The sequence below is a fragment of the Manis javanica genome, chromosome 1, assembly GCF_040802235.1.
Source record: "Manis javanica isolate MJ-LG chromosome 1, MJ_LKY, whole genome shotgun sequence".
Lineage (NCBI taxonomy): Eukaryota > Metazoa > Chordata > Mammalia > Pholidota > Manidae > Manis > Manis javanica.
This window is the reverse complement of record NC_133156.1, coordinates 99,862,009-99,886,795: the sequence shown is the minus strand read 5'-3', so window position 1 is coordinate 99,886,795 and position 24,787 is coordinate 99,862,009. Positions and strand designations below refer to the sequence as shown.

At 34.6% G+C, this 24,787-nt stretch overlaps 1 protein-coding gene across 8 annotated transcripts in view; it reads left to right on the top strand.

The window, feature by feature from the left end:
• The window catches only part of SREK1 (splicing regulatory glutamic acid and lysine rich protein 1), a 54,282-nt gene that overhangs the window by 5,768 nt on the left and 23,727 nt on the right, over positions 1-24,787 (top strand). For 2 of the 8 annotated variants that reach the window (XM_037026110.2, XM_037026109.2), the window contains exons 2-9: positions 1,405-1,538; positions 6,961-7,076; positions 11,402-11,566; positions 11,708-11,886; positions 13,035-13,165; positions 14,030-14,144; positions 18,477-18,596; positions 18,974-19,354. In XM_037026110.2, the coding sequence (XP_036882005.1) occupies positions 1,405-1,538; positions 6,961-7,076; positions 11,402-11,566; positions 11,708-11,886; positions 13,035-13,165; positions 14,030-14,144; positions 18,477-18,596; positions 18,974-19,354 (1,341 nt within the window). Of the gene's footprint in view, positions 1-1,404; positions 1,539-1,566; positions 7,077-11,401; positions 11,567-11,707; positions 11,887-13,034; positions 13,166-14,029; positions 14,145-18,476; positions 18,597-18,973; positions 19,355-24,787 lie in introns of those variants that run through there. The other 6 variants (XM_073235612.1, XM_073235610.1, XM_073235615.1 and 3 more) reach the window with 5 other exon arrangements.

The window sequence follows — 24,787 nt, the reverse complement described above, 5'->3', positions numbered from 1 at the left end:
GTGTTTGGTTGGGTGAGAATGAGAGTTTTATTTTTATTTTTGCAACTTCAATTAACCTGACAGTTATATTAATAATAATATGAACAATTTCAAGTTCTAAATGCAAATATATTTTATTACCACAGTGTTTGCTTAACAGTATAAATACGTATATTTAACCATTGTAAAGACAGATCTATTGCTATATGTGAAAGATTTAACGATTTTTTAAAAATGATGCATATTTGTGGAATTATTAATCGTACATTAAAATGGTTTTAAAATTCTTGATTATAGTTGAATAGTTAAGGTTGAGTTGAATGATGAGATATTGAGTTAGATGATTAAACTTTGAAGTCCCATCTTTGCCATTTAGTAGGTCTAGAATTATGGTGACTTCTTTGATCCATTTTGTAAACTAAATTATTGATACTGCACATGGCATATATGATATTTTTTCAGTGATCTCCCTTCTGTTTTAATGTCAAAATTTGATGTTTTAAAGGATTGTATATACATTTATGTATTAGATATATATTTAGTTTGGGTCTTTTTGTTCTTGCTAAAAACAATTACAGACTTTAATTGAAAGTAATTAGACATCCTGACAAAATCATCCACGAGGATAGTACATTTTAGAATCTGACAGGATGAATTCATAGTATGGAAAAGTGCTTTCATATATGCTGGCTGTTTCCTTTCCAGTATAGGTCTTCCTAGATTGAACTGACTCTAGTAGGATTTACTGGAGTCTATTCTCATTTGTATATAAAATGTGTAAAATTTTGTCTGTCAAATCTTTGTCTGGAAAAATCACAATGCTGCCTTGTCTGAAGCAGTCTAGTGTATGCAAAAGATCTTAACTTTAATTTCGTGCTGCCTGATTGTTTCTAAGACTTGTGAAGTTTTTAGTGATCTCTAAAACCCAAGGAATCACATCAGGAAGGTTGGGAAGTAGTTACAAAATTTGAAGACTTGATAATTGGGACTTTTGTAAAGGGACTTTGCCTGTCAGTGATGATGCATTGGTTGAACATCTCTGGGTTAAATAGTGTTTTCATATTTCACTCAGATTAAGAATTCATTCATTTATGGTATGGGTGAATGTTGAGCTGTATGTGCAACTAAGTGTTGTGCATTTGGAACCATGATAAGATTGTCTATCGATACTTAAAAAAAAATCATTTTAAATTTCAAGTTTTTACAAATAACACAATAAGGCTATCTAGATTGTCTTCTGTCTTTGCAGACAAATCACCATTAAAAGACTGTTTTGCTATCATGTCCTGTTGGTCATTCACAACAAAAATTCTTAAGTCTTGTTTGTGTAAGATTATATGAAGATCAAAGAAAGAACTTTTAAGTGAAAATGACAAAACCAAGCAAATGTTTATTAGTGCAATTGTTTTTCTTTTTATCTTGCAGCAACGCACCTCTTGCTTTTTCTTCCAAAGTATGTTATGTTAAGTTTCGTGATCCATCAAGTGTTGGCGTGGCCCAGCATCTAACTAACACGGTTTTTATTGACAGAGCTCTGATAGTTGTTCCATGTGCAGAAGGTTGGTATCTCACTTTTTCTTTTCCAGTTATTTTAACCTCTGTCCTGTCTGTTACTACCTTTGGTTTTCTTAAAATTGCCAGGCAGTATGGGTGGGTATGTAAGTAGAATGAAATTTGGAAAAGGAAATAATTTTTACCTAATAATAAAATATTTTAAAATGGTTAATTATTTATGTACATTTGAGATTTTGTAGATAAATGTTTAAAAAATTCATAAATTACTTGGTTTCCCTGGTTTGGTTTGGCTCTTTGTAGTCAATTTGTAACTTGTAAAGAAAGCTTTCTGAAATTAAAAATATATTAAATTTGTAGTGGAAATTATTTTAAATATGTAAATAAGCACTTACCCTCTGTGTATACAATACTAATGATATTACATAAATAAAAACTGCACATTTTGTCAAATTGGAGTTAAGTGATATTTATAAGAAAAATATTCATAATTTAAAGTATCCTTTTAAGGTAATTTGCCTTGTAACTGAGACACTTATTTCATATTCAGTGTAGTTGTTTGCTCTGCAACTGGAATTTACTTATTTGACATTTTTGGGTCTTTTTGTTCTTGCTAAAAACAGTTACAGACTTTAATTGAAAGTAATTATGGACATCCTGACAAAGTGATCATCCACGAAGATAGTACATTTTAGAATAATTGAAGAAAAATCACAGAAAGCTATTTTCCAAAGCCTCCATCAAGTAAATAGTTGTTGAAGATGGGAACAAGGCCAAATTTATTGAATAAATTTTATGACTTAATTTGCTTTAGGAACTAATTATTACTAATACTTATTTTTTAGTAATTTATATTTGCAGAGCCACTCATATAATAGGCTGTGCCGAATTTGACAATTCTGATATGTTAATTAACTTCTGTTCAGAGTGCTGACTATGGCATATGTACCTGGATTTTCGAATTGGGTTATTCCAAGTTAAATGTCTTCAAAATATATTTTCACTGGTGAATGGTGGTAACTTGTTTTATAACATAAAAGATTTACCTCAAATGATTTAATGAGCTTTCATATGTAGTACTTAAAAATCTGTTTTAGAAACCAGGTTAATACTAAAATATATATAATAAACAGTTCGCTGCACTTTCAGAGTTTTATGCTTATTTCAGAATGCCTATTCTGGGATGTCAAAAAGATAACAGTTAGATGAAGTGAGTACCATTCTGTTATTTTTGAAGTCCCAGAAGAGGATATTCTGAATTTTTTTTCGTATAAATTTGTGTTTTTCCCATGCCTGCGAGTTTGAGTAAGGAAGGGAGAATAAAAATGGATTAAAGTTAATGGTATGCTAAGTCTATCTTTATCTATTGATCTGTAAGGGAACAATAAGCCCAAATTTGGAGAGCAAGGTGAGAAAAGAGCTTAATGATTTAGTTGTGCATACCTAGGCCATACCAGTCCATACCAAGTGAACTGCAAGGGAGAAAAGAGATCAAGTAGAAAACTTATTAAATGGGAATATTAATTATATCAGAAAATTGTGCTACCAGGTGCCGAGGATCTTGTCTTTTGTCAGCTCATTATTTCAATTTGAATTTTCAGTGTTGCTTTATTGGAACCTTGCTATATTCCCATAGAATTTTTATATATATGAGAAGCCCTGACCATGGTGTGTCGTAAATGTTCAAGGTTTTGGGCATATTGAGGTTCCTTACTTTAGATAGAGATGAATAAATGCACATTTATTATGACAGCTTTTGAATATTTTAAATATTTGAGATAGTTTTACTACTTCTGAACAAGAAAATTTACACATTTTTATTACAATTGTAAGTATTTTAGAATACTAACCTATAAATAATTGTTATTAAAAATATATTTTTCATTAAACTAAATAGAAGAGATGAATTTTAGAACCTAAAGAATGTCAGTGAGCTGATTATGCCCTGCAAGCAAAGTAAAAACATATAATTCTGAGAAAGATAGCAAAGTGAGTTTGAAGTATATCAAAGGCAAGAGTTGCAGTGGAGTGAGTTCTACAAAAGGAGATGTGTTGTGCTACTGTAAGCACTGTTTACTTCACTGATTGTACTCTTTCCTGATGTCATAGGAACAGCATTATGAAGGAAATGAGAAAACAATAGAAAAATTTTGAGACAGTTTTTCATTTCCTCTTAATTTGCTGTTTTTGTAATGCAGACATTGTGAGACGAAGCTAAGGTGTATAATGTTTGATATGTAATGTTCACATATATATAAAGCATTAGCTAGTTTTAATAAAACAAGCCATTTCAATATACTGTCATTATATTTGTCCAAATATAACCTCTTTTTGTAGAGTGCATCTCAGATTTCTTTTTATAAATGTTAACACTTAGAAAAAGATATGGTCAAACATAACAAGGGTGTCAACCTAATCATCAGTCATAACTTTATGTCCACATTTTCTGGTAGATGGATTTTGATTATTAATTTGGTTTTGTATGTTTTCTCTATGTGATATTTGTGCACTATTAGATGACTAGACTGGCCAAGGCAGACCTGTTACACTTGCCTGAGTTAGGCATTGTTTGCCATGCCACTAAACCTGCCGTCAAGTGAAACCTTCATTGGGGAAATGAGATCGGAGTCTGAACCGCAGAAGATGGACGCCCTGTCTCTGTTTTTTATTGTTTTACTTTAATTTCATTTCTTTTTCTTTATTTTGTCCCTTTTTTTGTTTTTGTTTTTGTTTTTGTTTTGTTAAATCTCTTTCACTTTAACTTGTGAACTGGTTTTCCAGTTCTTTATAAATGGTATTCCATTAAAGGTTCATAACATTGCACTGCAAAGTATATTGGGAGGTGATTATCAGAGCTCAATCTTAAGATAAATTTTCACAGTAAATTAGGATACAGTATTATGAAGTGCAGTTTGAGTCTTAATTTGTGTTTTATCGACTGATCAGGTACATTTTATTCTTGAAACCCTAAACCACTGATACGTCTTAGGAACACTTTTTGATCGCAGGGCAGCAGTTTTTTAGTTTTTCCTCCAAGTTGGCATCTCTCATAAAAACCAACTGGTAGCTTCTAATTTTCATCCTTCCCCCTAGTATTTTAGGCATACAAAATCATCAAGGAAAAAAGTAAATTTCTTAGTAACAATCTGGGGCTAGAGGACAAGAATAGACTTTCTCACTTTATGATAGTCATTAAAAAAAATAAACTATTTTCTTGACTCAATAAAGAATTTTAGTTGCCTAGCGGGGAATGGATATTTGAGAAACTTGAATACATATTTGCCTGTGTGTTCCTCTGAATTTTTTGTTGAAAATTTTTCAGAGATTACTAGCTTCTAAATGGATTCAGAGATTAGGACTAGTACTTTAATACTGTGAGAGATGTTTTTACTGCCAGTTGTCTTTGAGGAGTATAGTTTGGGAAAAATGTTAAATGCTTATTTGTTTTATACTTGTATACACTCAGTATTTGGAGGGTAAATTTGATAGAATTCTATGTTGGAAATTAAGCAATAGAACTTTTTTCTTAAATTATCTTTAATCGTAATTAGAATATGAAAAATGTGCTTACAGTTAGACTTCAATATAATAGTTCATTACTACTGTAGGAGGCAGTGAGAGTCAGACAACCTACTGGTACTTTTTCTAAGCCAAAATTGAAAGACTTTATAATAGTAAGTATATTCAACTTTTGGCCTGTGTTGAATGCCCTTTTTATTTAGTCTTTTTACACTGTCTTGAATGGATAACTTCGCTTATTCAATTGGCAGATAATACTAAATTGGGGACATTACTGGAGTGGAACTCTTAAGTTTTTTAGGTGTGTAAAATAGGGTAGCTTCTCAGGACCTCAGTTGATTTATCAAAATCTGTTCAGGTTTTACAAACATTTACAAAATAATACCTCATTATAAAACAGGTCTGATAGCAATACAAATAGTATAGTATATGTGTATACAAATACATGTGTTAATACTAATAACTAATAATATAAACTAAATTGTTATTTGATATCTTCAGTAAGGCCTACCTACTTTTTATTTATGCATGTTAAAAAATCTGTATAATAAAATAGCATTGTTTTTGAAATGAGTAAAATAATACAGGTGTAGATGTTGGAAAGCTTTAGAAAAAGTAGGCATTTGCTAAAGCTAATACAATGTTAATTTTTCTGTTTGTATAAATGAGGTGTAACAATTTAAATCAAGTTTTAAAATCCATCTTGAATTCCATCATGTTTAGAGATACTCAGATAATGTTTAGAGGTTTATCCCTGCACATCTGGTTGTTTTAAATAGAATTTTTACCAGTAAAACTCAGCATGGTGCTTTAAATTTACTCCATATGCTATTTCCTATTTAGTTTTGACTTGTATACTGTGTTTTAAAGTACTTTTGAAAATTTCATAATAGAAATGTGTAGCTAACTACCCCATAATTATGAGTAGTTCTTTTAAAAAAGTTGTACATGTAAGCTTTTTTCATTTTTAGTTATAGGGAATCTTTCTTCTTAGCATCTAAGATTATTTTAGTGTTTTGTTGTTGATAATAGGCAACTAAGATGTTTATAAGCAAGACACTGAGGCATTAACTACCCCTCTTCAGATAAGTATACATAAATCGGTTCTAAAAGTCATTGGATTAAAAAGTTTCCCGAGACTAGGGAACTATTTTTAGTCATTCCCCAAAATGTTAGGTGTTTCCCAAGGCATATCCTTTGGAATGGGATTCTTACAGGCATCTCTGATGTTGGTGAGATGCCTTATTAACTGAGTGGATTGTAGGCTTCTTTTTATATTGAAGCTGATTATGTGCAGTAGGCTTTTGTATTTTAGTCTACTTGAATGGAATCTATTGGAAGATTATCAAAATTGTTTGCATCACAAATAGGTAGTTTTAGTAACAGGATAGGGACAGTCAGGAAAGGAACAAATTTCAATTCGCACATATTTGTTTTTTCTTTTTCTTTTTTTTGACTAATTTGGTTATTTGCCATTTCTGGGGATTAAACTTTAAAAAATGTTCTTCTTTTCTGTATCTGATGTTCTGTGTGCTATTAGTGATGCAGCCAACACGAACGGTTGTCATGTGTAACACAACTTTCGATCACCGCGAAAACACCGTCCTGGGAAAGCGTCCATGCTTGATATCGTTTGGTTCATGAACATTAAGTTTCCAGTACAGGTGACCCATAGCTCAAAGTGTTAAATAATTGTCTACATTATTCAGTTTTTAAAATAATATTCCATTAATGAGATTGTTAGTCTTTGAAGTTTTACTCACTTTTACTTTTCCTAGTAGAACAGGATATAAGGAAAGACTTAAGTTCTTATTTATTTCTTTGTACGGATCTGATAGATAGATTCATTTATTATTATTATTTTTTAAGTGCAAGGGTAAATGTAAGATCATAGTGTAAAGTTTGTGTGGTGTTTCTGCTTTCTGTAATGTTTGGAACTTGCCTCTGCAGGTAAAATTCCAGAGGAATCCAAAGCCCTTTCTTTATTGGCTCCTGCTCCAACCATGACAAGTCTGATGCCTGGTGCAGGCTTGCTTCCCATACCGACCCCAAACCCCTTGACGACAGTAAGTGCCATGTGCCCTCTTCTAAAAGGGCTAACAACAGTATAATCATTTGAATAAAGAGATTAGAAAATTACTTGCTTTCAATACTTGTTTAAATGGAGAGAATTGATAATGTCTACTTAATTTTTTTTTTTTATGTTATGTTACAGCTGAATAACAAAATTGCCTTTTTGAATTACTTCAGAAGCAATTGGGGATTCATTAGAAGACATTGTTATTTAGAAAATCAGTTATTAACACTCAGCATTTTAGATAGAATGGAGGATTGACGAGTCTAGGTAACTATTTCTTGGCTCATGAGGGCTAAATCCATTAAATATGAAATGATCCATAGCCTTGGTAATGTTAAAAAATATCTCAGAGAAGCATTTGTCTGATACTGAGAAAATATAACAAGGTAAAATCATAGCAAAAATGTTTTTTCATTAACTGTGCAACTTAATAATAATTAATGCCTGTTATTTAATTCTAGGTGAGGTTAAAAAGTGTTTTAGTGTTATGGGCTCTTGGTTTTTATTTAAAAGGTTCTGGTTGCACTTACTTTAATGAAGGGTCGTTTTTCTTCATATATAATCCCAAGATAAAATGCAAAACTTGTATCCAACTTTGTGGTACATTGTATATCTGGCTTTGTACATTTGTATATCTAGCTTTGTGATAGATTATGAGGAAGTGAACTAATAAAACTTTATGATTGTAGTTAATTTATCCAAGACCTAAAAGTGATTTCTGAAACTTTGAAGTGCAAAATTTTAGGTCTTAAGTTTTGCATGACCTGCATTGTATTCCATGGTGGGACAGTACTGCTGAATTGAATATTTTTGATCGTTGGGCTTTCTGTGTATTATGGTATATTTTCGGTGTATTATGATATATTTTAACATATTCCTGTATCACCACCTTTTTTCCAGGAAATACTGTCTTGCTGTCTTGAAAACTCTAGGGTTTATTTAGCAACAATATGGAGTTTTTATTACTTAATTTGTTGCTTTGAGGGGAAATGGTTTCCTCTTAATTCAGCTGTAGATATATCTATTATTGTAAAACTTAATTTATGAAGAAGAATTTCAGTTACAAAATAGGAAAGTTGACCCATTGTGATATCTCCCGGCTACCTCTTTGACCTTTCTTTCTGCTTGTTTCCTTGCCTTACTCTACTTCAACCGTACTTGTTTTGTTGTTTTTTGGACGTACTTCATACTTATTCATCTGCCTAGAACATTCCTGGCCTTGAAAAAGCTCACTCTTTGACAAGAGTGAAACCTTTTCATAAGGTTCCTACTTAAAAGTCACATTCTTAGGGTGGCTAGGGTTTGTATGTCAGAAGGTAAAAGTGTTGTATCTGGAGTCCAGATTATCTTTAATCCATCAAAGACTAAAAGGGCAACTAAATACTAGACCCAGGCTAGAAAATAGACCAATCTGAAGAAGGGTAATTGTATTGTTAGAGAGCAGCCACATCCAATAGAACTTTCTGCTATGATGGAAATGTCTGCCTCTAGTATTGCATATATAGCCAGTAGCAGCGGGTGGCTATTGAGCACTAATTTATTTAATTAAAACTCAAATAGCCATCTGTGATTAGTGACTACTGTGTTAAATAGCACGGTACTGAAGAATGGTAACACCAAAAGAAGAGAGACAGGAAACTTTTCCAAAAGAGAATTGAGTGAGCTCTAAGTTAAAAAAAAAAGGGTTTGGATTGGGTGATTTGAAAAAGCCATTTCCAGATTTATATGTATATGTATGTATTTCTCCCAGTGGAGAAGTTTACAGGTCAAGGGATTGACAACTGGGAATACCTGGAAAAGCATGTTAAATGCTGTAAATCCATGCAAAACTAACAAATAATAAGGCTCATATTTGTGATTTAGCTTACTATATAATAATTCTGTTGCACAGTAAAAAGAAATTTAAGGTATATCCCTCAATCATCTATGTACCTTATTCCATTAAAGACAGGAGTGGGGAAAGAGTGTGGTTGCAGAAACAAAATGTGGAGAGAGGAGGGGCTCATACGATGGTAGCCTTGACTCAGATCTTGCATCGATTTTGATCTAAAGTGTTTTCTGCAACTATGATAACTTGGAGTGGTGAGAGAGCAACAAGTCTATCAGACTTGATAAAAGATATTAAGAGAAATAAGCCAGGCAGAGAAAGACAATTATCAAATGATTTCCCTCATTTGTGGAGTATAACAACAAAGCAAAACTGAAGAAACAAAACAGCAACAGACTCAGAAACTTCAAGAAGGGACTAGGGGAGGGTGGGGGAGGGAAAAGGGGATTGAGGGGTATTATGTTTGGTACACATGGTGTGGGGGGAATCGTGGGGAAGACAGTGTAGCACAGAGAAGACAAGTAGTGACTCTGTAGCATCTTACTACACTGGTGGACAGTGTGACTGCAGTGGGGTATAGGGGAGGACTCGATAATATGGGTGAATGTAGTAACTACATTGTTTTTCATGTGAAACCTTCATAATGTATATCAATAATACCTTAATAAAGAAATTGTAATAAAAAAAGATACTAAGAAGCAAGATACCCATATTATAATAAGTACTATGAAAGAAAAAAGCAGTAATATGGAAGAGAATAAATAAGGTTTTACATAAGGTCAGAGAAATCATCTTGGAGGGGGTGATTGATCCAGTGCTTGAAGCATTCATCTGCCTGAAGCTTTCTAGGCAGAAGGAATGCCAAGTGATAAGCCCTAAGGTGGAAAAAACTTGTGTTCAAATTTTCTTGTAGCGAATGGCAGTTGTGTGGTTGAAGAACAGTGAATGAGGGAGAGGGCAGTATGTGTTTTCAGATTGGAGGACTAGATAGGACAGTCGTTCTGTAGAGCTTCTTAGGCCATGGAAAGCCATACAGTTTATTCTAAAAGAATTAGAAGCCATTGATGAGTTTTAATCTAGGGGTAAGATATGATTTGACATGTTTTAGAAAAATCATACACTAGCTGCTGCTACAAGCATTTGTGAAACTAGTTTCATAAACCTATATTTTCACCTTTAGGAATTAGTATTACTGAACAGTTGTTAAGTGTTAGTAGTTATGCAATAGTATAACTATATAGCCAATACTCAAAATTTTCTTAAATTGTATAAATGGAAATGGAGGTTGTGTTTTTTTGTCTTTGGAAGGTCTTTACATTAATTGGACAAAATTTTTCATTTTCAAATTATGAGATCTCCCATCTTTTCTAGTTTAAGTTCACATGAAAAAAAACATGCTTCTTCACAATTGAACTAAAAGCTGTATTTAATACTGTTATGAAACATCATTCAAAAGTTTTTGTCCTTTTCCTACCATTGTATAAGTAAAGGTTTAATATTTTAGTTTCTTTTCTTAGGGAAAGTTTGTCCCTGTTTCAGTTTTAGTCTGTGTATGATGGGATCCTCCTTTGCTACTCAGTAGCTGAGTAGCTTTGGGAAAATTATTTAACTTCTCTTTTTTTTTTTGTCTGTGAAATTGGCATAATAGTAATATTTATGTCTTACAGAGTTAATATGAGGAGTAATTAACAACCCGGCAAGAATGAGGTGCTGTGATTCTTGTTAACGATTAGGCACTCATACAGTTTTGTTGAATGCCCAAGGCACAGTAGATTCTCATTATTTGTGAATTCTGTATTTCTGAGTTCTTGTTTTAGTTCTAATGCTGTAAAAATTGTCCTTCTTGTGGTTTGTTTAGAGCCGCCTTTTTCACACTTTCATGCTTTTTTTTTTGTGGTGATTTCACTGTTTAAATTAGTCCCCAAGTGTAGTATTAAAGTACTGTCTAGTTTTCCTAAGGGCTAAAAGGCTGTGATGTGCTTTGCAGTGAAGATAACGTGTGGTAGATAAGGTTCATTCAGGCATGAGTTGATAGTGCTGCTAGTCATTAAGTTCAGTGTTAATATGTCAACAATATATATTTGAAAAGGTGTCTTTAAACAGAAATGCACATAAAACAAGGTGATGTATTTATCAGTTGACCAGAGGCTCACAGGAACCTAGCCCTGTATTTTCCCTAGAGCAGTGATTCAGTATTCAATAATTTGGTGCTTGTGGCAACTTTCTGGGACATAACTACTGTGAATGCCCAGAATTAACTCTCTGTTATTGTGGCAAATTAAAAGTAGTTAAAATACCCAGATAAGAAAGAGGTTGTATTTTTGATTACATTCAAAACTACTGTGACCTCACTCTGAATAATTCACACATATACCTGGTACAAAGTTAGAAGTCCCTAGTCTCTTCCCATTTTTGTTACCAGTTCTTTTGAGGTAATTTTTGATACTAAGAGCTAATACGTACGTGTTTTCTCTCTCTTTTTATAGTTGGGTGTTTCCCTTAGCAGTTTGGGAGCGATACCAGCAGCAGCCCTAGACCCCAACATGGCAGCACTTGGAGAGATACCACAACCACCACTTATGGGAAATGTTGATCCTTCCAAAATTGACGAAATTAGGAGAACAGTCTATGTTGGCAATTTGAATTCCCAGGTAACTAATTTAAGAAGGAACTGAATGGTAGGACCTCTTACTCTTTTCCCCTTCTTAAAAATCATATTGATTGATAAAGTAATATTTACCTGATTTTTTAAAAAGAATATACTTTATTAAAGTGTTTCTTTATTTCTTCAGACAACAACAGCTGATCAACTGCTTGAATTTTTTAAACAAGTTGGAGAAGTGAAGTTTGTGCGGATGGCAGGTGATGAGACTCAACCAACTCGGTTTGCTTTTGTGGAATTTGCAGACCAAAATTCTGTACCAAGGGCCCTTGCTTTTAATGGAGTTATGTTTGGAGACAGGCCACTGAAGTAAGAAACCCTAAACAAAAAAATTTTAATGATTTTGAAAAAATCTGAAAGCATTTTTTTATGTAATTAAGGCTTTTTTTTTTCTTTTTAATAGTAATTGGCAATTTGTGGAAAGGAAGACTGTGTTAAGTATAAATGAAATACATGAGATACCATTTTTAGCTTTTAAAGTTGTATTTGAAGACTTACTTTCTATTTTTTTATAAGGTCCGATTTAATGTTAACATGATTTACAAACTCTACATAACAATTGCAGGTCATTCTCTATAAGTTTTATCAAGTAGGTTGATTTTGCATTATAACTAGATCAATGGACAATTTAACACATGGGTTGAATTTACAGTAACACAATAATAAGAACTTTGGTATATCCAAAAATCCCAGGAAGAAAATAATACTAAGTTTTTATATTAAGAAAATAATATTAAAACACGTTTTAAATCATACATTTTTGAGTTTTAAGGTTTGCCCACATCCTGTTTGCCAAGTGAAAAATTGATGTAGCCTTTCAAATATTCAAGACTAGTAATTCTATTTCATGTAGATCATTGAGGCATCAGTTTAATCTGATTTCATAGGTAATTCCTTAGCTACATAGTTTGATCAGGATTCTTGGTCAGAAAGATTGAGGATAAATCCCTTTGATTAAAGGATAATCAGTTAATTAAATTATCAGATGCCTCCCACATTTGAAGTTGTGTGTGAGTCACCTGTGATCGAGGGTAGATTAAAATGGTATACATAATATACAGCTTCCTCTTCGTCATCTTAGGGTGCAGAGGTTATCAACAAAATCATAACATTAGAATAGAAATAATTCATTTCAATATTGGTTTCAATGTTTTAATTTATTATAATGCTAAGCTGTATAGAAAAGCATGTCCTGGTCTGTCCAGGTTAAGTCAGGTTTCAGGTTTTCTTTTTTTTTTTTCCCTCCTTATTTTTGGTTTTGTTAGCAAGAAATGATAGCAGTTGGGAATAAGGTTAATCATGGCTTTGAGGTTGGTTTTGTTATCTGTATTTAGCTGTATCAGTCTTAATGTGTTTTTGAGATTTCCTCAGATTTATAAATACGTGTATCGTGAACATTTGTCTCGTGTTTTGTAAAATATGGTGTGTGTTGTGATATGCTGATATTTTTAATTTAGAATAAATCACTCCAACAATGCAATAGTAAAACCCCCTGAGATGACACCTCAGGCTGCAGCTAAGGAGTTAGAAGAAGTAATGAAGCGAGTACGAGAGGCTCAGTCATTTATCTCAGCAGCTATTGAACCAGGTAAGGCCATAGCGTTGTTATATAGGTCATAGTTTAAGATCATAGAATCTTAGAACTGGAAGGAATTTTAGAAATTATCTTGTTTAGTCTCTCCATTTTACAAACAAGAAGACTGAAACTCAAGAAAGAGTAAGTGACTTTCTAGTGTCTAAGGTCAAAGAATTATTACTTAGTGTCTTTTCCCATGATGCTGAGTTGAGGCACATTAGCCTGACTTAATCAGTTCTTTATATTTTAATAGCAAAATCAGAGCTCAAAACTGATTTGCGTAATGCAAAGTATAGATGTTATTGTAAGGCAAAATGAAGAATAAACATATGTAAAATATTATGATTAAGCAGATTCAGTTTCCTTCAAAGCTTATTTTAAAAATAGAAAGGAGAACCCATGATATAGGAAAAGTACAGAGACTGTTTTAACAAAGGAACACCTACTCATACTCTTGTGTTGCTAATTAAAATTTAAAATCCAGTCTAAAAATGTCTAGTTGGTTTACTTTTGAGAAAATTTCCTAAATTAGCACTCAGAATTTAAGCTTCAATTCTAGCAAAATAAATGGAGAAAGGATTTAAATCACTGTCAGGAATTACAGACATGTTATAATCGTACATTATGGCAGCAACAAAATATTACGAACAGCTGTTTATAATTATCTGGTTTATATGTACTGCTGCAGGGTGGCTGCACTCAACGAGTTTATGCAATGACTTTCTTGGATGTTTCTGAAGGATAATTGCACAGGAGGAGGATGTACAGAGAGTAGGCCCCTTGCACTATATGTGGTACATTCCACTTGTGCCTGATTATTAACTGGGATCTTTAATTGTTCTGAGCTTACACTGCAAAGTGGTTTTTTCCTCCCAGAGTCTGGAAAGAGCAATGAAAGAAAAGGCGGTCGATCTCGTTCCCACACTCGTTCAAAATCCAGGTCTAGCTCAAAATCCCATTCTAGAAGGAAAAGATCACAGTCAAAACACAGGTGAGAATTTCTACTGTCATATTTTAATTTTTTCAATTTTGTATTTCTAAGATTTTCTGAGTTTTTGTCTAAATATCATTAGAAATTACAGTAATGTTCATCAGAAAGTATGGTTATTATTAAATCAATAATTAAATATTGTAATTGTAATACTGTAGTTACGAGTGAAATTTTATAACTTATTATGTAATTATTATTTCAAGCAATTTTCAGTTTTAAAAGTTGGTTTCCTATCATAAGATACTCTGATTTTTCTTAGGAGTAAACTGGTCTTTAATACAGAACTTGGAAAAATTTTTTTCTTCATATTGAGAAATGAGAACATGTGTAGTGATGCTGAGAATATTGTTCAAGTTGCAGCTTTTTTTTGTTTGTTTTTTTCCCTCAAGTCTACTCAAGGGCTGAGGAGTACCACCCCACATCTTGGTCTCAAGTAGTTACCTATTTCCAGTACTGTGAGTCAAATGGGGCACTTTAAGTCCTTGGTACTCTGTGGTGTAAGGGCCTCTTCCACCCACTTTGAGACCTGAAGCATTGGGGTAGCTTGCAGCTTTAGCTCCAACTATTGTATCGTGCCTAAGCTCCATTTTTTTTGTGTTTATCTTACTTTTGAACAAGTAATGTCTTTTAGTTTCTTCTTTTTAAATATGTTGTGTTGTGTTTGGAACCAAGAGGGCCAACACCATCTTGACTGGAAAGGCCCTAAGTGTCATGTCTAAAGTGATTTTTATTGTTGTCTTTGAGATGTGAAAATGTACATAGTGAATTTAATTACATGTTACATATATACACATACTCATACATCTAAAGAGAAGAGAAAGCAAAGTGTACGCTTGTGCATGTAGTGTGGTGTGGGAGTATTAGAGGAGGAGGTTTGAGGGGAGGGAAAAAGGAACCAGTGTGCTGTATGTTGACCTCATCAGCAAGCTCAGTTTAATCTTTTTCTGTGATGATCCAGGAGATTGAAACAGTAAGATAGGAAAGTACTGTCTTTGACTTTAGTAAACTCTAGCTTTTACTGGTGCATATTTCTCTGTTAGTCTTAGTTTGCAAAATCTGTTTTGGAGTGGTTTTCCTGTCTTACCTCTTCCAAAGCCTTTCAGTAAGGCAAGTTCAGATCCAAGTGAAGAAAGTTGTTTAATGTACAAGGAATAAGACAGTGCAGCACAAGCCAGGACTGGAGACAGAAAGTGGCATAGAAACGTTACTGGAATGTGGATATTTCTATAGCTTGACAGGGTGTGGTGAAGGTAAAAGAGATCAGAGAATACTGAATTGAGAATTGAGTTGAAGAGTGATAACTTCTTTTCTGAGGGGAAAAAAAGGACCAGTGACCTGGATCTCATCTTGTGTTGATTATAAAAGCCATGCTTCAAATCTAAAACCTTAGTGGTTTTCTAAGGTTGCAAAAACACAAACCTTAATGATTAACAGCATTGTTTCCCTGATAATCTCTGTAATGCTCTGTGTGTTGGGGCACATGATTTAACTGCTGACTTCAACATTTTTGCTTTTAATATTTTAAGCATATTTGGAATTGTCCCTTTAAATGGTTAGTGGGGGAAGGATTATTTGGTCTAGAATGAAATTTGTTGATTATTGTTCTAATTCACAGGAGTACTTTCATGTAGGTCTACCTGTGTAGCATTAGAAATTACTTGTTCTTGGCACACACAGATACATGTGTACTCACACCCACATATGTAGTGTGTGTATACTTATGTACCTTTATAAGCATATGCTATTTTTGTACACAGTATATAGAAACACATGTAGCCTTTAATAATAAGTCCATGAAGAAGTAACAAATGAAGTTGAGCTCTGTTTAAGGGGAAAAAAATCTCTTACTCAAAAACATTTGACTTAAGGATCTTGGCATAGGATATTGGCATGGAAGGACTTCCCCTCACACCCTTCCCCCACACCCAGTAGAGGAGGGGGATGGCAGTCGTTTCTTGGCTTCCCTTTCCTGCTATTCATATTTGAATACCCTAAGCTCTGCTCTGACTGCACTAGACTTGTAGGAATGTGCTTTGCAGGAACTTTTGTTCTTAAAGGCTCACCCTCTTCTACCTTCTCAGAATTCTCAGATGCTTCTGGAGCCTTTCCTTTCCCTTCCCTATTCCCTCCCCTTCTTACATTAGGAGGGAAGAAGGAGTTTCTTGTCACTGTGACCTTGGTTAGGGCTGGGGAGATGTGTTTCCACTTTGTCCAAATTTTTATATGTGTTTTTTCTATAGGAACAGTCTTAGAAAAGGTAGGTAGTATTATGATTAGCCTATTAAAGTTAAGTAACCTTTACCACACCAGCATAGGAACTATAAGGTATTTTATAATATTTTAATGGAAACAAATGACTTACAAATGATCTTTGATGCAACATAACAGTAAGTTGTCCTTTATGTGTAACTTAATTTATAAACGTAGTTTTGCACATTATGCTAAAATGAGACAGCAGTGGTAACTTCAACCTTTATCTTTGGTTGGATTAGATTTGCTCTTGAGGAAGCTGTTAGCATTCTTATTGAGAGAACTTAGTAGGCAACTAGCAGATAAGATAGAGATGTGAAAATACTTAACATCAAAATTAAAATACAGTAATTACTCTTGGGCAGTGACTTTCAAACTCTGAGGACCGCACCCCCCCCCCCGCTAAGGTGGAAGCTGAACAACCGGTGCTCTTTATTAACTTTCAATTATTAGGGCTATGCTTAAACTTTTAAACAGAGTTTTCTTTGCTTAAATTAAGGTAGAGAAGCACTGTTCAACAAAAACAAAATTGTTATTTGTATTTTGAACAAGGTTAACTGAACAGAAATGCTAAGACTTTTTAGTAAGTACGTAGAAACAAAGGCCTTTTAAATCATGACCCTTATGTTGATGTCTGTGAATGGATTAAAAATGTTCTAAATTTTGCTTTAATACCTACTTGACCCTTGTATCTCTTAGGTTATTAGTGATAAAGAGTTTAACAAACTGAATTATCTTCTTGTATTAAAAATATTGTTTAAAATTAATGCATAATTTTTAAAGCCATAGAGTAGATCAGTGGTTCAGTTGAAAATTAGCTGTTAGAAACAAAATTTTTACTACTGAAAAATGTGTTTAAAAAACATGTGTCATTATTAGTTGAGGATTGCTTGGAGATTTTTCTGGTTTAAATAGCATACTAAGCATTTAACTATATATTTCTTCTGTAAGGATTTGTTTTAATTTATGAAAGCATGACTATCAAGATGAGTTTTCATTATGTAAAGGCATACTTGTGGAAGTTCACTGGACTTTCTTGGAAAAAATAAAGATATAATTTAAAGATTTTATTTATGTTAATTGTTGATGATGATGATGATGATGGTGAGAGTTAAAGGAGTTTTAAGCATTTACTCTGTGCCAGAGATTGCTAGGCAATTTTCCATACATTATCTGACTTAATGCTCATGGTAGTACTAGAATATGTAGGTGTGATTCTTGCTCCACTTTATAGAATAAGAAACGCAGGTTTAGGTTAAGTGACTAGCCAGACTTCTCACAGCTAGTATGTGCCAGAGCTGAGTGTCAGCCAGATTGTCTGATTCCAAAGCTGGTGAGTCTTATCACTTTGTTATTTAAGTTGCGTGCATTTGTTTTAATATAATACTTCTGAGATACATCATTTTGAAAAAAATCACATTATATAAGCAATTTCAATGGGAAAAAGGAACCTAGAGAATTTCAGAATTGAAATAAGTTATTTTTCCTGCTAGAATTTCAGTAATAAAGATTTCTTTCTATAGCTGTAAAATCAAGGCCTTTCCAGTCCCACATTGGGGTATGTCTAGCTTTAACTCATGAGTAATATTTATTTTACTGTCACCCTAGCACTGTCATGGTATTTTGCTTCCTTAAGCATTTAAAAAAAATATGTGTTAAAACAAACAGCACACAGCCATTTATAGAAACTATTTAACTATATAATAACCACTACTCCCTGTCAAGAAGTATAACCACAAGCAGTCATATTACATACAAATCAAGAGTTAAAAGTAATTTATGGTATGAAAACTTGGGCCATAGAGAAGTCTGCTATCCTAATTAAGGCTTATAATATTTAACAAAAGAAAGCCATACCTGAAAATACCAACTTAAGTCTGACAGAAAATAAACAGAAAGCTCTGTTCCTGTGTTCTGGACAGTGAACTACTTGGTAAAGTTTGATTACATAACAGAATTTTTAAATATAAATATTTGTCAGGATAGGTTTTAAAATTTTATTATTTGAAAGACATCTTAAATTTTTAAAAGTTGAAATTCTAAGAATAAGTTTTGATGTTCTAACAATTTGTTTTTCTTCAGGAGTAGATCCCATAATAGATCACGCTCAAGACAAAAAGATAGACGTAGATCTAAGAGCCCACATAAAAAACGCTCTAAATCAAGGGAGAGGCGGAAGTCAAGGAGTCGTTCTCATTCACGGTGAGTCTGATAAATTAAGGGTAAATTTTTCATGGCTTCATTTGTTAAAAATCTGTTGTGGGTTAAGATTTTTAGTGAGAGAAATTAAACTTTTTTCTGACTTTTTTTTTTTAGTAATGATTAAAACTGATTGTCATTGATTTGAATCTAATTATAATCATTATGACTCTTGAGGTTTCCAAACTGCTTAATTCAGCTTGGTTAACTGATTTATCAGCTTCATGTACACCTGAGTTAAGTAGAAATTTATATGCAATATCTTATTGCTATTATAAATTTTTTTGTGTTGATAATTGTTGAGGAAAGAGAGGGAGGTCCTTTTTGGTGGTTAGAATTATTTTAGTTTGAATTTATTTATTTTTGTTTTGTTTTTAAAGGGACAAGAGAAAAGACACCCGAGAAAAGATCAAGGAGAAGGAAAAAGTGAAAGAAAAAGATAGAGAAAAGGAGAGGGAAAAAGAGAGAGACAGGGAAAAAGAACGTGAAAAAGAAAAGGAACGGGGTAAAAACAAAGATAAGGACCGAGATAAAGAACGGGAAAAGGACCGGGATAAAGACAAGGAAAAGGACAGAGAGAGAGAGCGGGAAAAAGAGCATGAAAAGGAGCGAGACAAAGAGAAGGAAAAGGAACCTGACAAAGAAAAGGAACGAGAAAAGGACAGATCTAAAGAGGCAGATGAGAAAAGAAAGAAGGATAAGAAACCCAGAACGCCGCCCAGAAGTTACAATGCATCAAGAAGATCCCGTAGTTCCAGCAGGTTTGATAATGCTTACAATTTTTACCAAGGACTGACTGATGACAAATGAAAATATAAACTTTAACTGAGGGGTGGGGGGAAGATTACTGTGCACAAGTGGAATCAGTACAGTAATATTAGACATTTCCCTTAGTTTTTACAGAGTGAACATTTCTTTAGAAGGATTCCTGTATATGTAGCATTGAACCTGAGGAGGAAGAGATGAAAATTGGGCAGAATTATTTGAGAAGTTCTAATTGTCCTTTATAATTCACTGTTTTAACCTGGTGGTTGTGGCAGTGGTAGCTGCTTTTGCTGATTTTCTTGGTAGGTGGGATAGCAGGGGCAAGGTTGTTTTTGTTTTTGTTTTTGTTTGTTAATACAGACGAATTGGCCTCTGAGGCTTCTATGTTTATTTGGAATGGTGTGGTAAATTTTAATATGGAAGTGATTTCTAAAGTTTTGCAGTGTTAGTCCTTTTTATCATCTATGTTAATTTTTACTGCTGAATTTTGCTGAGTACATGACATTGAAATTTGGTTTTCAATTCATAAGTTTTGAAGTTTTGCCTTTTTTTAAGAACTATTCCCGCAGTTTATTAACAGGTACGTTGCCACCAGGTGGCAGCAGGTTGCTATAGTAACAGCTGCAAATGAGGACCTTTGAAGATTTTCTAAACCTATATTCTTGACTCCAGATGATACCATGACTATAAATAAGTGGAAGTTCCTAATTTCTTTTAAGCTATATCTTAAAAATGTTAAAAAATAGTTTTAGGCAATTTTAAAGATAAAATTTTAAGGATAGTTCGTTCTCACAGAAAATAATATCTAAGACAAAGGAACCTGTATTTTCTACTTAAATTTTATGTTCTAATAATTTATTCTTAATACTAGATTCTAGTCTTTGGTTAGGTAACTGCAGAAGCTTACCGAGTGCTTTACGATTGGCAAGATTTTATGCCTCAGCAGATTTTTCATAACTAACCTTATTTAGTTCTCACAGTAAGCCTGAGAGAAGACTGTTGTTATCATGGTTTTAAAACATGAGGAAACTGGAGCTTAGAGATTTTCCATCTGCTCTGCACTTCAGTATCAGAAGTATGGTAGCTGTTTCTCTTCCTTTTAGAGATTGAGATTAATTGACAATTCTCTAAACCAGTACATGGTACCTGTTTAAATTACCTTAGAAGCATAAAGTTCCAAGCAGCAGTATATAAAGTAGGGCTGAAGATAAACAGTTCACTGCCATATTTCAGCATATTGACCTAAAAACCAAAGAATTAATATAGCTTCATTTGCTGTGGATATCATTTGAGGTACCCTTACTGCACAGCTGTTTTATTAATTGTGTATCACACATTGTGTTGTGTTTCTGTCATCATTTAGTGATTACTCTTCACACCATGAGATAATGTTTGGATTTCTTTTAAGTTTAGTTGAATTCACTTTTTAGCTCTCATCATCATCAACTGGTAGTTATTAGATGGCCATCTGTGCATAGTTCTTCCTGATTATCAAGGCTGAACCATTTTGTGTAAACTTAGAGTGTGGGATATACTGATGTTCTCATTCTTAAAAAAAGTTACTTCTGGTTCTTGTGCTGAGCTATTAGCAGATGACACTGAATGGAATATCTTTATCTAATTTCCACGTTAGGAAGTTTAATTTGGGGTCTTAGAAATAAAATTGGGTAATGGAAGAGAGAGCCTTAGGTGGAGCTGGAATTGATTTGTGTTCTCAAAGTTGTTGATTTTTTTTGCTCTTATTTAATATTTACAACACTTGAGAATAATCTAATTTTTTAAAATTTTGTTATAATTAATCTATAATTACATGAAGAACATTATGTTTGCTAGGCTCCTCCCTTCACCAAGTCCCCCCCACAAACCCCATTACAGTCACTGTCCATTAGCGTAGTAAGATGCTGTAGAAGACACTACTGGTCTTTGTGTTGCACAACCCTCCCCATGCACACCCCCACCACATTATACATGCTAATCGTAATGCCCCCTTTCTTTTTCTGTTCCCTGATCCCTCCCTTCCCACCCATCCTCCCCAGTCCCTTTCCTTTTGGTAACTGTTAGTCCATTCTTGGGTTCTGTGATACTGCTGCTGTTTTGTTCCTTCAGTTTTTCTTTTTTCTTATACTCCACATGTGAGTGAAATCATTTGGTACTTGTCGTTCTCTGACTGGCTTATTTCACTGAGCATACTACCCTCTAGCTCCATCCATGTTGTTGCAAATGGTAAGATTTGTTTTCTTCTTAAGGCTGAATAATATTCCATTGTGTATATGTACCACATCTTTTTTATCCATTCATCTACTGATGGACACTTAGGTTGCTTCCATTTCTTGGCTATTGTAAATAGTGCTGCGATAAACATAGGGGTGTATCTGTCTTTTTCAAACTGGGCTGCTGCATTCGTAGGGTAAATTCCTAGAAGTGGAATTCCTGGGTCAAATGGTATTTCCATTTTTAGTTTTTTGAGGAACATCCATACTGCTTTCCACAATGATTGAACTAATTTACATTCCCACCAGCAGTGTAGGAGGGTTCCCCTTTCTCCACAACCTTGCCAACATTTGTTGTTTGGCTTTGGATGGTGGCGATCCTTACTGGTGTGAGGTGATATCTCATTGTCATTTGAATTTGCATTTCTCTTATGACTAGCGATGTGGAGCATCTTTTCATGTGTCTGTTGGCCATCTGAATTTCTTCTTTGAAGAACTGTCTATTCAGCTCCTCTGTCCATTTTTTAATTGGATTATTTACTTTTTGTTGAGGTGCGTGAGCTCTTTATATATTTTGGATGTCAGCCCTTTATTGGGTCTGTCATTTATGAATATATTCTCCCATACTGTAGGGTACCTTTTTGTTCTATTGATGGTGTCCTTTGCTGTACAGAAGCTTTTCACCTTGATATAGTCCCACTGGTTCATTTTTGCTTTTGTTTCCCTTGCCCGGGGAGATATGTTCACATCTAGTTTTTTATAAATAAAAAGTGTACAGGAGGAGCAAAGATGGCGGTGTGAGTAGGGCAGCGGAAATCTCCTCCCAAAACCATATATATTTTTGGAAATACAACAAATACAACTATTCCTAAAAGAGAGACCAGAAGTTACAGTACAACAGCCAGGCTACATCTACACCTGCGAGAACCCAGTGCCTCACAAAGGGGGTAAGATAAAAGCCACGGCCCGGTGGGACCCGAGTGCGCCACCCACCCCAGCTCCCTAGCAGGAGAGGAGTCGGAGCAGGGAGGGAGTGGGAGCCCAGGACTGCTAAATATCCAGCCCTAGTCATCCGCACTGGGAGCGTGGACACACAGTGCATTGTGCATTGGATACTAGGAAATGGAACAGTAAAACCTGCGAGCGGGTTCCCACAGCTGGTGCCCCTGGGACAAATGAAAAGTGAGTGCTTTTTGAAAGTCTTAAATGGATAGAAGCCTCACATCTGAACAGAAGCATCCTGGCACACTCAGCCGAGCAGCTGGGAATCGTGGGGAACTCTGGGCACCTAACTCCCTGGGTGGCAGCGCAGCTCTGAGGCCCCTCACGGTGATAAAAAAACCTCCCGTCCATTCCCCCTCAGAAGCTGCCCTGCCATAGTGGAGCAGCAGCCTGAGAACAGCCATACCCAAAGCAGCAGCGCAGAGCTGCCTCCGCGGCTGCCTGGGCTGCAATTAGAGGCCCTGTTGGCGCACAGCTGCCCAGCACAAGCCGCTAAGGGTCGCCATTCTCACAGGAGAAGAAGGTGACCGGCAAGCAGGAACGGACTTTGTTCTCCCAGCTGACACACACGCCAACTGCCCACGACTAACTCTTATCGCCATGAAAAGGCAGAAGAATTTGATCCAGACCAAACTAACAGAGACAACCCCTGAGAAGGAGCCTGGGAGATAGACTTAACCAATATTCCTGAAACAGAATTCAAAATAAAGGTCATAACCATGCTGACGGAGCTGCAGAGAAAAATCCAAGAGCTAATGGATAAAGTTGGGAGGGAGAATACAGAAATAAAATAATCTCTGGAAGGAGTTAAGAGCAGATTGGATGAGATGCAAGAGACGGTTAATGGAATAGAAATCAGAGCAGGAACGCAGAGAAGCTGATGCAGAGAGACATAAAAGCATCTCCAGGAATGAAACAATATTAGGAGAACCGTGTGACCAATCCAAATGGAACAATATCCGCATTATAGAGGTACAAGAAAAAGAAGAGAGAGAAAAAGGGATAGAAAGTGTATTTGAAGAAATAATTGCTGTAAACTTCCCCAAACTGGGGGAGGAAATAGTCGCTCAGACCACGGAAGCACACAGAACTCTGAACAGAAGGGACCCAAGGAAGATAACACCAAGACACATAATAATTAAAATGGCAAAGACCAAAGACAAGGACCGAGTATTAAAGGCAGCCAGAGAGAGGAAAAAAGTCATCTACAAAGGAAAACCCATCAGGCTATCAACAGACTTCTCAATAGAAACCTTATAGGCCAGAAGAGAAAGGCATGATATATTTAATGCAATGAAACAGAAGGGTCTTGAACCAAGAATACTGTATCCAGCATGATTATCATTTAAATATGAAGGAGGGAATAAACAATTCCCAGACAAGCAAAAGTTGAGGGAATTTGCCTCCCACAAACCACCTCTACAGGGTATTTTAGAGGGACTGCTCTAGATGGAAGCACTCCTAAGGCTAGATGTCACCAGAGAAAATAAAGTCATAGCAAAGAAAGCAGACCAACCAAATACTAACTAAAGGCAAAAAATAAAATCCACTACCCACAAAAGCAGTCAAAAGAAACACAAAATAGCACAGAATAAAACAACCAACATATAAAGAATGGAGGAGGAGGAATAAGAAGGGAGAGAAATAAAGAATCATCAGACTGTGTTTATAATAGTTCAATAAGTGAGTTAAGTTAGACAGTAAGATAGTAAAGAAGATAACCTTGAACCTTTGGTAAACATGAATCTAAAGCCTGCAATGGCAATAAGTACATATCTTTCAATAATCACCACAAATATAAGTGGACTGAATGCACCAATCAAAAGACACAGAGTAATAGAATGGATAAAAAAGCAAGACCCATCTATATGCTGCTTACAAGACATTCACCACAAACCCAAAGACATACACAGACCAAAAGTGAAGGGATGGAAAAAGATATTTCATGCAAACAACAAGGAGAAAAAAGGAGGTGTTGCAGTATTAGTATTAGACAAAGCAGACTTCAAAACAAAGAAAGTAACAAGACATAAGGAAGGACATTACATAATGATAAAGGGGTCAGACCAACAAGAGGATACAACGATTATAAATATATATGCACCCAATACAGGAGCACCAACATATGTGAAACAAATACTAACAGAATTAAAGGAGGAGATAGAATGCAATACATTCATTTTAGGAGACTTCAACACACCACTCACTCCAAAGGAC